General features: G+C 27.2%; 2 protein-coding genes across 2 annotated transcripts; one reads left to right on the top strand and one right to left on the bottom strand.

Moving 5' to 3' along the window:
• Positions 1-3,465: 3,465 nt before the first annotated feature.
• LOC103580153 (probable serine/threonine-protein kinase nek3) lies at positions 3,466-9,444 on the bottom strand. Its single transcript, XM_008561817.3, has 7 exons — positions 9,221-9,444; positions 7,637-7,819; positions 6,972-7,447; positions 6,750-6,887; positions 4,549-5,042; positions 4,124-4,251; positions 3,466-4,054 (listed from the first exon to the last, which is right to left on the bottom strand). Exons 2-7 carry the CDS (start codon positions 7,815-7,817, stop codon positions 3,999-4,001), a joined length of 1,473 nt encoding a protein of 490 aa, XP_008560039.1. The 5' UTR covers positions 7,818-7,819; positions 9,221-9,444; the 3' UTR covers positions 3,466-3,998.
• Positions 9,445-11,355: 1,911 nt separating this feature from the next.
• LOC103580154 (quinone oxidoreductase-like protein 2 homolog) lies at positions 11,356-14,666 on the top strand. The gene is made up of 8 exons (XM_008561818.3): positions 11,356-11,731; positions 12,015-12,248; positions 12,364-12,555; positions 12,660-12,841; positions 12,919-13,007; positions 13,098-13,227; positions 14,016-14,145; positions 14,231-14,666. Exons 1-8 carry the CDS (start codon positions 11,507-11,509, stop codon positions 14,282-14,284), a joined length of 1,236 nt encoding a protein of 411 aa, XP_008560040.1. The 5' UTR covers positions 11,356-11,506; the 3' UTR covers positions 14,285-14,666.
• The last annotated feature ends 420 nt before the right edge of the window (positions 14,667-15,086 follow it).

Here is a 15,086-nt window from a genome sequence, read left to right as displayed (position 1 = left end):
TGGTATGAATATATAAGAAATATAAGGATGTAGAGAAGTAGATAATAGTTAACATCTTGAATAATCAACCTACACTGACATATACTCTATAATACAGTACACTAGTCACAGTATTTAAAGTTGATAACAGAAGATTTATAGACATGTTAGAGGTTAGAGGTCAGTGGGACTTGAATTTAAATAATTATTTTGATTTTTTAATTGAAATTTGATAATTATTAATAAATAAATTAAATAAATGTCATTTTAAAAATGTAATTTATTATTTATTTTATATTTTTGATAAATTTTTCAACTTCCTTTTGTCTAAAGAGTTTGAATATTTATATAAATAAATATAAATATAAAGACGAACGGTTCGATCACGAGAAGATCAGTCTCATCTGTATGCAAATACAGTTTTCAATTTCAAGTCAAGGATAACATGGAATTTAGTCACATATAAACATATGTATTAGCTATCCGCGTCTTTTGATTGCTATTTTATATTTTATAAAACAATATTCAAAAATATTTTTTATTTTTTTTGCCGTTTTTAATTCTTATTTGTAAACTACTTTGGTTAGTGAGTAAAATTAAATTTATTATATCTAAAAGTAAATAATAAGTTTAGTATATTTATTTTGATTTATATCAAGTTCAAATATATATTTTGACTCAGCTATAGATTTTTTTAATCCATTTTAAAACGTCATTATTTATTTTATAGCTTTGACATTAAATGTAAATATTGATAAAGAATTTTTTTTTCTCGGAAATAAATAATTTATAATTGATAATTTTAATTAAGTAAATTTTGTGAGATGAATAATCATAAATAAGATGGGATTTTCCATATGAGTTTTATAATTTAGTAAATAATTATTTAACATGCTTGGTGTTATGAAATTTTATTAAGTTAAAAGCCTCAATTAATGACACTATTAAGAAATACATAAACATCGTAATTCATTTATATATTTAATATTATTAATATATAAATTTTTTTAACACAATTTCTTATTTGATTTTTTTATAAAAATTATTTATTTATCTAATCCATTGTACTTTTTATTAATATATGACATTTAGTAATAAATCTAAACCACTTTATATGATGACTCATTTGTACCAATTATTGACACGCGACATAATCTCCGTGGAATTCGTTATTTTTGTGCTGCTTTCAGAGATATCGCGAAATTTAATTTTTTTTTTTTTTTTTTATTAAATCATTCAAAAGTTTTGTAGATTTGATAGATTATATGAAAATATTTATAACTAAAATTTTATTGTCGTAAATAAAAAATTAAAAAATCTAGTATTTGCAAATTCGCAAACGTTTTGTGTGTCATTTAAGATTTCTGTAGGCTTTCAAAGATAAGTTAGACGTAAAAATATTATACTAAAGAATATGATTGATTTCGCAATCTATATTTTATATTTTTGTTTGAAATTCAAGCAGAATCTCATCCGCGATGTGCAAATATAAACTTTGGAGTACTATCTTCCAATTATAAACTCTCATTGAAAACAAATATACTTCTGATTAAAATTCTAGTTATTTAATAAATTGTTGAAATGTTAATTAAAATTTTTCTTAACGTAAAAATAATCAACCAACCCAGGCCAGAAAAATAACTAAGCCGAACTAAGTCAACTTTGACTTTTATTGACTTAAATGGATACTAAGTAGGCAAATTTAAACAAAAACAAGTCCATCCATTTTTGACTTCTTTTTGCCTAACGATCTACTTTAGCATCCTTTTAAATAAAAAAAAAAAAAAAAACAAATTAAAACATTCTTTTGACCCGGAAATGCATCTTTATTTCTAAAAATTCTAAACTGCAGTAATATCATCAAATTAATTATTAGATAAAAGTGTCTTATTTACAACGAATTTTTGATTTTTTTCATTTGAAAGCCGCTTCTTGACAGCTGGGCCATTAACTCCCTATCAAAAAAATCCATGTGGGTATGGAAACCCATAGGAATCCATATAGGAGACTATGAATTAGTGTAAGAATCCATAGGAATTAATATAGGAGTGTATGGATTTATATAAGAATTGATGTAGGATGTGGGTATATAGATTCCCATATAGGAATACGGATTTCTATATAAGTAATTTCTATAGAATTCGGGTCATCTGGATATCTATGTCTATCGTCTATTATTGATACAAATATATGAATCAATGCTGGATTCCCATATGGATTTTTTTATAGGCCAGTGTTTATACAAAAAAAAAAAAAAAAAAAAAAAAATTGTATGTCCCTTGCCCTTTTCAAGTTGAGATCCAATACAATCAATATTTGTTGGAAAGTGCTCTTGATCCCTTGCTCATTTTACCAGCTTTCAATTAAGAAAGTTTGAAGAACTCTTCAATAAACGACGAAATATCACAAATAAAAAAGCACAAGAATCATTTAATTCCGTCTTATAACTACGATAACATACTTATAACTTTTGAAAATTTTAAAAGAAGTCAAGTAAACAATAAAATAAAAAAAAATTAAATTATTGCTGATAAATAAATTATCTTAATTAAAAATTTTAAATGAATTAAAACTCACGAAATAAAAATAAATGTAAGTATTCGAATAAAAAAAAAAAAAAAAAAAAAAAAAAAATGTCATTAAATGATCTTTCCGTGAATTTATTATCCGTAAAAAATATGAAACGATAACCCCGACGTACCAGAAAAGAATATAATCTATACCAGCTCTGATATATATGTATATATTACGTATATTTATCATAATATGAGCGATGAATGTAAAATAGCATCAATCAAACAAATTTTCAAAATGAATACCGACGTTGTATTTAAACGTCTTTAATAATGAAGTTAATTTAAATTCATGAAGCATCAGCTTGATCCGTTAATGCAATTTATCATTTTTAAACTATTTTTAATTAAATGATCGTACGTACCTTTTGTACACAACAACGGCTTTCAACCAATTCTCTAATATATGTATCGCTTATACTCTAGTTCAGAGTAAAAAATTTAAATTCGCTAATTCAATTTACATAAATCATATAAACGATTGTTTAAACATCATGATCTTTAAATTTATCTTACAAGGAAAATTACTTTAACTCACAATAACACAATTGTATCTTTGTTGCGCAGAAATTAAATGGAAAAAAAATTTTTATTCCATTGTATTGATTCTGAATCATTTATTTACAACAAATATACAAGTGATATTTTATCTGGATTAATTTATGAGACTATTATATAATTCAATTAATGACTCATTAATAAACCGCAGTATTCATTTAATATATTTTTTCAAATATGATACTTAATAATAATAATAATAAAAAAAATTATTTCATGTAAGTTTAATGAGCAAAAAAAAAATAAATAATTAGACAGCGAAAATTTTGTTTATTTCATTTTTTTTTTTTATTAAGAAAAAATGTATTTACAATTATGCGTAATTATAATTTATTAGTTAATAAATATTACACACTGTCCGTAATAAATTTTTGTTTTTATTCTTAATAATTATTTTATTTATAACTATTTATAGTCTTAAATCTAAATAACTCTGCACGACCATCGGCAATAAATAAGTACAACACTCGAGAGTTTGTGGATTAAATAAAACTTTTAAAAATTATACTGATTGATTCCGTCTGGGTTTATAAATAAATAGACATATATTAAACATCTAATTTTTTTAAAATTTAATAAATAGAAAAAACACGAGTTAGTAAAAATTCCTCAGGAAAAATTTAATTTAAACTAAAATTAGGTTCAGTCGTAGTTTTTTCCGAACTATATAAAAAATACTATGTTATTTATTATTCTCTGATTATATTGCGCTATAATCTAGTATTATTTATATTCAAATAATTTATCTCTAAATAATGAGAAATAGTCTCAAGAAGGCTTGACAAAATAATATTTTATGTACAATCATTCGCTTTATCGATTGGAATGGTTTTCCCCTAGTTTTTTTTTCTTTATATATATATTTATATATTTATATTACAGTTGTTATTATTTATGTTTATCCGCAGCATTATTTTGGTAATCGAATGGTTCTTCGTCACCATCTAAAAGTAAATTAAGTTACAGTTCATCGGTAATTTAGATATAAATAAATAATAATAAATATTTTTCACCTTCTTCTTCCTCTTCTTCTTCTTCGCCTTCTTCTAAATTAATATCACTATTTTTTTGTTGTGGTTCTTTATAGTAGTCACCATTATCATACTGTTCATTATCACCTTGTTGTAATGCTACGTCATGTCTACAAAAGAGTTCGTTTAAATAAATTGGAATATTTTGAGAAACTCAAAGTCCGCGGGTCTAAATACCGATCAAGTAAAATTTTAATTAAACAAAATAATCAAATTCTCGAAAAAATTTTTGGTTTTCGTTTTCGAATTTCAAATAAATGAACAATTCAAACTAAAGAAATAAATGCAATTATTCAAATAAATAAAAATGTGTCCAGTAACTGCTAGTCCGCGGGTTCGAATCCCAATCGAGTAAAAATTCTCCATAAATTAAATGCAAACAGAGTATCGTATAATAAAAAACTTACTCAGGCAGCTTTCTTAGATGATTAGGTTCGTCTCCAATTTCTTGAACGCCAGGCTTAACTCTATACCAAGGAGGATTTTCTTGTCTCCCGAGGATTTGATCAGCTACGTGCTTGTCAGCATCATGCTCAATATTACCAGGTACCTCTTCTGAATTTTTTGTTTGTCTCACATTATTCTTATTGTTTACATTATTATTGTTATTATTGTTATTAATGTTATCAATACTATTAATATTGTTATTCTTGGTGTCATCGCCCAACGAAATCCTATTGGGATTAATTTTTTTAAACTCTTCTCGATCAAACTTTTGATCAACAAACTTGGGAATTGGCAATACGCCAACGGGCAATTTTCCACGTGGAACAGATTTAACAGGCGCTACGACAGCATTCGGGAGTAATTTATCGGAAGACATTATCGAGGAAGAGTTTGTACTTGATTTTGTTGAACTTCCTACCGTCAATTCTTTCGCTGCGTTAACGGCTAAATTTATCTGTAATAAAATAACGAATAAATATTTAAATTTATTAATATTTATATACTTTTTTTTTATATTATTATTATTATTTATATAAATTTATATCGTCAATAATATTTTACTTTACTTACACAAAAAAATAAACAGGCAGCTTTTAAAAATGCATGCGTAGAAATATTAAGTAGTAAGCACTTTTTTAAAATTATTATAAAAAAGATGGAGTCATTTTCAAATACTTATATTCATTTGTAAAGAAAAAAGCTAAATAGCAGGACTAATAAATAATAACGAGCATTGATTAACTAAATTAGCGACAAGTATGAAGGAGGTGCAAAAACAAAACGCAAGCAAGTAAAAATAATAACAGTTTTATTAATTATTATTTAATTTAAGTAACACAGATGAAAGTACAGGCACATTTGAAAGGCAGATGTACATACTAAGTACACTCTATACTATCATACTGAAATTTAATTGAAATTAATAATAATAAATTTTTAAAAAAACAAACAAAAATAATCAGAGCAAAAAGAATATCCAGAGTAAAATCATAAAAAAATAACATGAGTATAAAGAATATTTGTTCATTTTATTTTTTAAATTTAATAAACAACTAATTAAATGCTGAGTCAAGTGATTTAAATAATTAAATCATTTTGTGAAGTATCGTAAAATACTATGGCTACAAAAAAAAAAAATAATTCGTTGGAATTTTATCATCTAACACAACTTTAATAAATTTATTACGATACTGAAATTAGCCGACGTTTAATCATTTTTTTATTTTTTCAAAAAAATAAATTATAAAAAAAAAAATGTTTGAAAAAATTGCACATGTAGTTTTGTTATTTTTCTACATGAGCATATTTTTAGATTTTTTGTTTTTCATTTTTAAATTGCATTGTTGAAAAAATCTAAAAATTGTAAACTGTCGACTAACTCCCGGATCATAATTTCGTTAATACTTAATATACTTTATATATAATAATATTCAATTTATATAAACCATCCCAACTAATTACTTTTTTTACCTTTACTCTATTTACATTAATTCTAATTAATTATCTACTTGTTCCAAGTATATTTTTATTTGAAACTAAATATTTAGTCTATGCTTAAAAAAAAAAAAAAGTTATAAATCAGAGATCACATAAAGCAATTACTTTTTGTGAGTATAAATAATTAAATTAATTAATAAATCATTTATTAAAATTAAAGTCCTAGTGGATTTTGAATGTTCCGTTGATTTTCATCAACAGGTTTGTCAACATTTTGCGGTTTAAGAAACGGTATCATATCATTTTGAGTTGATGATGATTTACCATTAACATTATAATTATTATTATTATTATTTATTTGATTTGGCATTGGCAATACCGGATTGTTGTCATTATTGTCATTGTTATCGTTATCAACTTTGTCACCACGATTTGATTTAACTTCAATTTTTTCATCTTCCACATCATTAATATCTTTGTCATTATCATTATCATTATTTTTATTAACCAAATAAGGAAATGGTAATACTTTTGATTCATTTTCACGTTCAATATCGTTAGCACCAGCCGGTACAATCATACCGTTCTTCTGAATAAATCCTACATTGTTGATAGTGTCTTTCTCATCCTGATTATTCTCGAGAGAATTATCAATTGGTTGATGATTACGTGGAGCTTGAATGGGTTGAGGATTGTCACCGTCGTTGTTACTCGGTTGACTTACCTGTTGAAGTGACGGTGCTGCTTGTTGCTGTGCTATTTCCTTCTTGTTATCTTTTTCAACAGTAGGCTGGCCTACTGATTCCACGGCCTTGTTTTCGCGTTTCTGATCCGCTGCAGTAGACGACGCTTTGCAGGACAACTATAAATAAATAATAAATAATATTTAATTTAAAAAATAAATGAATAAACAAACAAACGAAAAATAGTTCTCATAAAAATTGACCTTGGTATCCTCGAGCTCGCGTTTTAACTGAAAGACTTCCTTGCGTAGATGCTCAATGGTACTGTCAGTGTTCCCGATGTTCTTCAATAAGTCACTATATTTTTCATCAACTCTAGTTTTGTTGGTTTCAAGTTCCAAGTATTTGGACTTCAAGTGCTCTAAAGAGTGGATCTTGTCCTCTTGCGCTTTTTTAATTTGACTCCTCAGTTCCTGGAGGGTCGTTTCAAGACGATTTTTGTCTTCCAGCGCCTGCTTCTGGGTTTTTTCACACTGGTCTCGTAAGTCCTGATGCTCTGATTTTAAAAGGTTGTGCTCTTGATGCAGTGAATTGAATCTCTGCAATGCTTCCAGACCATCTTTATCTCTAAGTGATCTTTCGCGGTTGGCACGTTCTTGGAGATCATGTTTTGCAGCGGCGTTTGAATTTTTTTCTTCAGTTAATGACTTCTCTAATCTCTCTTTGTACTCGAATATAACTAACAAAAATATATTTATTAATTATTTATAATTTTAAATTATCCAAAAGTATCTTACTGATAGTTTATTATTTTAAGTATTAATCTTCATTATACGAGTTTAAAATTTCAAGTCTGGGATGTTTAGTCTTCATATTGGCTGAAGATATTTTGTCTTTAAATTAAAATTTATGGAGCATAAATATTTACCTTGAAGTTGAGCATCTAAAGCTTCTTGCTGATGTGTACACTGTACATGTAACTCTCTGAGTCTTGTCATTTCCGTAGTAGCGGCACGATATAAAAATACTAGAAGAAATACAACAATCCCACAGCCTGCGTAGACAGCTAGACGGCCGCCGCGGCCTCTTCCGAGCCGGGTGCCGCTCATGGCTATAAAAAATAAAATGTTTTTTTTTTTACACTTTAAACAATTGCATTAAGTACTCAGAACTGGTGTAAAAAAAATTCCTGAAGAATCCCGGAGAAACTGTTCCGCTCATAAGACATTCCGGAATAAAAATCGGTCCTTTTACAGAACTCTAAAAATTTTATGAGGACATACTATAGTGCTCTATCAGAATTGCTCTGAAACATCAACAATGCGGCGAATAATGCTGAGGTTCATAAAATATTATAATATACTTTTAGAACGATCTATGATGTTGTTTTGGAACATGGACCTTAAAACGAATACCGTAGAAGTTCATGATTCTTATGATACTGGATAATTTTAGTGAGAATAGTTTACAACACTTCTAAATAAGCATACAAAATTTATTTACTTATATAATTTGGGAGATATTTTATGATTATCAGCAGCATTTGCATTTTGAGGCTGTTTTTGGACGTTATTATTTGGACGTTGTTATTAATAAGTGGACAAAACAAGAATGATGACAAAATGATCAGATATTTAAGTCACCGAAAAAATATCTACTTAAAAGTTGACACAAGTGATGGCAAAAATTAAAATGTAAACGATTTTTTAATTGAAATGACTTTTTTAGGACGGAAAAAAAGACAAATTTTCGATAACTTCTAAGACCAACATCTGTATGTCTTATTTGTATAAAAAAAAAATCTGGATTTGAGACAAAAAAACTTTATCTTCTCCTTTTAAGTCACATCTTTATTACATCTTAAAGTTGTCTCTGCTACTTGGGAATGTTTCAAGTATCACTATGGTTTCCTTATGAATTTTTCGAGTTCTGTAAAAGTACCAATTGGTGTTCCGGGATTTCTTACGAGCGGAAAAGTCCTTAAGAATTTTTTCTTTTACACGAGAAGCTTATTTCATAAATTAAATAGTATAGTCTGTTAAAAAACAATGAGATGAGATAGGTTGAATAGAAAATAAAATTCATTTACTCCAATTTGAATTTTATCAAGCGTGCTATTATTAACACGTGGCAACTTCCGTGTTTTTTTGTTTAGTTGTTTAGATTCACAAGGATGTTAATTTTATTTAATATGACCTACATTCACAATCATAACATTTACTTCCCATCATCAACATTAATATTGTACATACATATATATATATATATATAAGTACATACAATCTCTGTATTAATTTTGTACAGTATGATATGTCCAGTGCATGAAAAAGACAGAAGATGTAAGTGAAAGTCTGGAGTAATTAATGAATAAAAAAAAAATTTTAAATAAATTTAAATTATGCAGAAAATGAGTTTTAGAAATTTATGATAAATAATAACAATAATAGCGATGACATTTTGCGAGCGGTTAAATTTAATTGGCAGTAAAAAAAATAATTGAAAAAAAACTTACCTTAAAAAAAAAAATAAAATTTGACGTTTAATTTCAACTCCTCATTATTTTTAAGTTATATTCAATAAAGTGCGGATATAATTAATACATCAAACGATAAGTGCTTTTGATTATTTTGATAACAAACATTCGTTTGACAATCGAGCGTAAATACTCTACTCTGCCCAGGTTAGAAACACAGACAACAGACAGAGACGACAGAATGTCACGTCATATATTTGCAGCTATACAAGATAACTGTAATTTGAATTTTTTCAAATTCCCGCCAGATGACGCGCGATTTGCTGCTCGTCTGTCAGTAAGAGTAGTGTAGCACAATGGAGCAAATCGTGCAAGTGCAGCGGTAGTAGCAACATGATTTTTGCACGAAACACTTGCGTGTTTTTTTTTTTAATATTTTTAATATTTCAATCATATTCTGTCGCCATTTTATTTTGAATTACGATTTTTAATTTTTCTCTTATTTCTAATAATTTATTTTTCAAATTTCTAAATTTACCGCACAAGTGATAAGAATAATTAATAAATTATTGATAAAAACGAAAAATTTCAAGTATATTTTTTAGTCTAATTAAGATAATTATTGACACAAACGAATTTTAATAAAATTATTAAATTGTAATTTTGAAATTTCGCGCCAAGATGGCGCTACTGCGCGTCACTGTATCGACGCTCAAATTATTGTTAGTGGGGGCGGTCGATGAATCGCAAAGTCGATTGCTACGTACTAACTGACGGTTCATTAGCGGCAATCAGTACCATCGACAATGGCAGTAGTAGTTCAGATCCTTCTTTGTTCTTTACGTTTGAATTGAAACACAGTATTGCAGTGGCGTCATGTAAAATTGTGCAGTGATTGTAAATTTATCTTTTATTAATATTTATTGTGCAAAGTATTTGTGATGTTGTTAAGTGTTCAGTGTTCAGTGCTAGTGAAAAGTGTTAAATGTTCAGTGCGTGTGTAAAGTGTTGCTGATTGCTGATGCTGATATCTTCCTAGTTCCTGGGCAAACTCATCTGGCATCGTCTGGTGGGGAAATAGCAGTTAAGTGACGTTTTTTAGCTGCAATACACTTGGAGCAATTTAACTCAAATCTCCAAGTGTATTAGGATACCCTTCTGCATATTTTTTCTCCACCAAGGTTTGTTCAAACACTCAAGTGTTTTTTTTTATTTTTTAAATATTTTTCTATCATATTCTGCCGCCATTTTATTTGACGTACGATTTTTAGTTTTCTTCAATTTCCAATAATTTATTTTTCGAACATTTAAATTTTCCGCGCAAGTAATAAGCATAATTAACAAACTATTAATAAAAAATAAAAAATTTAGAGCATAGTTTTTGCTCAAATTAATATAATTATTTACACAAAAGTTTTAATAAAATGATTACATTTCAATTTTTAAATTTCGCGCCAAGTTGGCGCTACTGCGCGTTGCCGTATTGGACGCTCAAATTTTTGCTAAAGTGGGGGGCGTTCGATGAATCGCAAAATCGATTGCTTTGTACCAACTGGCGGGCCAATAGCGGCAGTCAGTATCATCGACAACGGCAGTAGTAGTCTAAATCCTTCTTTATACGTTTAAATCGAAACGTATTGCAGTTAATTCGCAGAATTATCCATAAAATTCATTGCTCATGGTCATTATTTAATTAAAATGTGCAGTGTTTGTAAAATTAAAATTGTGCAAAGTGTCTGTGGTGTCGTTAAGTGTTAAGTGTTCAGTGCTAGTGTAAAGTGTTTTGAATTGCTGATGCTGATAACTTCCAAGTTCCTGAACAAAATCATCTGGCATCGTCTGGTGGGGAAATAGCAGTTAAGTGACATTTTTTTAGCTGCAATACACTTGGAGCAATTTAAATTAAATATCCTCCGTATTAGGACACCCTTCTGCATATTATTTCTCCACCAAGGTTTGTACAAACACTCAAGTGTTTTTTTTTTATTTTTTAAATATTTTTCTATCATAATTTGCCGCCATTTTATTTTGATGTACGATTTTTGGTTTTCTCCAATTTCTAATAATTTATTTTTCGAATATTTAAATTTTTACATTAACTGATATTATCAATTGTGACTTTTTATTTTTTACTGTCGGTAATTTAAATTGCTGATGTATCTTCGCCATTTTTTGTTTGTAAGTGGCCCTGGTTTTTCAGTTAACCAAATTTTTTATTAATTGACAAACACATGTGACAATTAGCAACATTATTGGTTAATTTTTTATGAGCGATGACAATTAGTATATAATAAAGTATTTATTTTATTAAAAATATAATTAAAAATGTCTGTTGTCAAGTGCAGATTGACAACCGACTGGGTTTGGAAGTGCAATAAATTTTTACTTAATGTAAATATAAGAAAGTTTAGTAAAAATGTTAAAAGTGATGAAAAAATAAAAATTCCTCCTGCTGAGGATGGGAAGATCCAGGCGGCAGTTTTGAAAAAATTTTCAGAACCTTTTGTTATTGAAAATTTAGACGCACCGACAAATTTAAATAACAATGAGGTAAAATTATAAATTTTCTATGATACTGAAATTAACTAATGTCTAATAATTTTTGGATTTTTTTTTAAATGATGAATTTAAAAAATATATATATTTAAGAAAATTGCAGCTACGGTTTATTAAATTTTCTACATGTGCATATTTTTAGTTTTTTTAAAAATTAAATCGTTAAAAAAAAATTCAAAAATTGTTAACTGTCTGCTATCTTCAAGGTCATAATTTTCTTGAACATGTATATAGTTGATACATTTATTTTTAATTATTTTTATAATCTTTATCACAGGTGTTGATTGATGTCCAATATTGTACACTAAATGGTCCAGATATTTTAAAATTAAAAAATTTGCATAAGTCACCACCAAAATTACCGACAGTCCTCGGTTATGAATTAGCAGGAAAACTACTGGAAGTTGGGGATCAAGCTAAAAAACAGGGATTCAAAGTTGGAGATAAAGTCGTGGCGTTGAATAAATCTCGATACGGTGGTTTAGCTGAACGATGCATTGTTGAGATGACAGTAAGGATTATTCATTAATTTTTGTAGCTATAGTTTCATTTATTATTGACTAAAAGATATGATGGATAGCTGATAGTTAATTGGGATTTAAATCTAATTGGATGGGTTGGCTTAGGATGTCTGGAAGATACCATCGTCTGTTAAAACTCTTGAGACAGTTTGTTTGATGGACAATTATCTTACGGCTTTAATTGGTCTTGAGAAGAAAGCTGACCTTCAGGAAGATGAAATGGTTCTGATAAATGTTGGCCTCGGTGGAATTGGTCTTGCTGCTGTTGATATTGCTGCTAATGTCTTTAGAGCACAAGTAATATTTTTCATGCTTTAAATTATAATAATAATAATAACCCAATTATTAAACATGGTTCCAATTATTGAGCCTTTATTTTATTTGCTAAATATTTTTTTCAGGTAATTGGAGTAAGCAAATCAGAAGATCGTACGACTTTGGTACGTGACAAAGGCGCCTTTGCTTCTTTGAAGTACAGTGATAAAAAATTAATGAAAAAAATTGTTGAATTTGCTGCCGAACGTGATATTAAAGATGTTTTTGATGGCGCTGAAGGTGAAAAATTTAAATTAATGTTAGAATGGTAATAAATTATTATTATTATTATTACTACTAAAAATTATGCTATACAATTTATCTAAATATAAATAATTTTTACAGCTTTACAAATATATATAAAGAAGAAAATCAAAATAATTTATTACGTGATGATAATTTTTCAGTATTAGTTGAACATTTATCGAGAGAAGGTACTTGGAGGTTAAAATAACAAATAAGTGAAAGTTATTTTTATTTATTTTGAGAATAAAAAATTTAATAGTTTTTTTTCTTCATTGAAGGACGTATAATTATCGCTGGATTTGCTGTAACTAAAGATGATTACGATGAGGATAGTTCAAAAAAATGCCCATTCTCTATTACTGGCATCGATCTTGTGGAATTTAAAAAAAAACATTTAGAGTCATACCGGTAAGTTGAAAAATATTTTTTATTATTTTTAAGTTAAAAAAATTATCTTATAATTTAGGGCATTTTTAATCAGCGCCCCCCCCCCGTTTTTTAAAAATATTCAATGACCTTGAACTGTTATAAGAAATGAAATTTCATCAATAAATTAAAAAAAATTACTTACAGTTAATATAAATCGGGAGTTGAATGAAATTTGGTAAATAAATTTTAGTAAAATCTTCATATTAATTTTATAATTAGAATTTTAAAATTTTGTAAGCTAAATGTCATTCAACAAATTTCGTTTAACTCCTAATTAATATCAATTGTAAGTAATTTTTTTTTAAATTCAGTTGAAAGTCATTACATATTTTAAAATAGTGGCAGAGGGGGGGGGCACTGTCTGAGAATGCCCTTGATAGTTATGAATATTGTAAAATTGAAAGAAAAAAAATTGCAACTAGGGTAAAGGTACCGTTTTTGGTCACTTTATGACCAGTTTTAGACATGAAAAATTAAAATAAAATAATTTGTAAAAGCCGCAATGACAATTAATTTTTTAAATGTCTTTAAAGATACTCTTTCCCACGATTAAAATGAAAATTTTATTATACTTTTTCATTAATTAAAATAAAGTATTAAATGTCCAAAAATGGAGTAGTAGCCATAAATGATACTTCTACTCTATTTTTGCACTTTTTTTAAATCGTAGGTACAGAAACGTATTTTTTTTTTTTTAACCAAGTAATTAGTAATAGAAATATATAATCAAATAAATATTAAAATAAAATTTATTGGGAATATTTCAGAGAAGCAGGCAATGATATTTTGCAATATCACGAAGAAGGATTAATAAAACCATCATATTCATTTATCGTAGGTCTTCATAAAATCAATGAGGCAGTTAAATTTATAAGCGATTTTAAGTGTTCAGATAAGGTAATGCTATTAAATAATTTATGTTTCTTTTAATTATAAATTACAGGCAATAACAAATAATTAATAGTTAATATTATTTTTTTAGATTGTTGTCGACTTAAAAAATCGCGAGGCTGAAATAAAATTAAAAGATAAGTAATTTGTATAATTCATCTTACATATTATTTTATGGTGATAAAATTTTTATAATAAAAAAAATATAAAAAATTAATAACACTGATATTTAATAATGATTTTATATGTAGAAAGAGTTAACAAATATCTTGTTAACGGCATAAAATACTTACATGATTACTCTACAAACTCAACAGCACTTATTATTTATTACTCAATAGCCTCTTATCGAAATTAGTTTAGTCGAGCATTTACCATTAATATATCACAGCGACAGGACTAACTATTTATTTGCAAACATACGAACTAGACTCTGAAATAAAAGTTCACAGGGTAAAAGTCCTTGTCCACTCTCTTAAATGGACGATGACAACGTCGTTTACACCAAGAGAAAGGATATATTAATCTAAATTACTATTATTTTTTTTTTTTTTATTGATACAAAATACTAAAAAAAAATTAAGTTATCTGTCCATTTTCCATTTGTAAGACAGAATAATAAGCTTAAGTTATTTAACAGTAAAAAAGTAAATTACTGAATGCTCAATGCAAGAATTATTGCCGTTTTATTTTGACAAGTTGTATATTATTCACTATTATAAAATAATATTTTAAACGGTTGCCAATAGTTGTAACTATAAAATTTAATTTGTTCCCACGTTCGCTAAATTTCCGAATAAAAATATAAATAAAATTATTTAATAATTTAAATACAGTATCCAGTCATTACAAACGTATATTATTATTACATTAGACAGTCACAAGTCTGGATAAAAAATATTTAAAAAATAAAACGCCCCCATATCCCTGGTCAGAGAGACAAGAGT

Source organism: Microplitis demolitor, chromosome 1, assembly GCF_026212275.2.
Source record: "Microplitis demolitor isolate Queensland-Clemson2020A chromosome 1, iyMicDemo2.1a, whole genome shotgun sequence".
Lineage (NCBI taxonomy): Eukaryota > Metazoa > Arthropoda > Insecta > Hymenoptera > Braconidae > Microplitis > Microplitis demolitor.
This window is presented reverse-complemented; position numbering and strand designations above follow the sequence as displayed.

Coding starts and splice junctions, on each gene's coding strand:
- LOC103580153 (XM_008561817.3), bottom strand. CDS start 7,817: ATGAGCGGCACCCGGCTCGGAAGAGGCCGCGGCGGCCGTCTAGCTGTC. Junction 7,448..7,636: donor TTTAGATGCTCAACTTCAAG/GTAAATATTTAT, acceptor TATTTTTGTTAG/TTATATTCGAGTACAAAGAG. Junction 4,055..4,123: donor AGAAGAAGAGGAAGAAGAAG/GTGAAAAATATT, acceptor ATTTACTTTTAG/ATGGTGACGAAGAACCATTC.
- LOC103580154 (XM_008561818.3), top strand. CDS start 11,507: ATGTCTGTTGTCAAGTGCAGATTGACAACCGACTGGGTTTGGAAGTGC. Junction 11,732..12,014: donor CAAATTTAAATAACAATGAG/GTAAAATTATAA, acceptor TCTTTATCACAG/GTGTTGATTGATGTCCAATA. Junction 13,008..13,097: donor TGAACATTTATCGAGAGAAG/GTACTTGGAGGT, acceptor TCTTCATTGAAG/GACGTATAATTATCGCTGGA.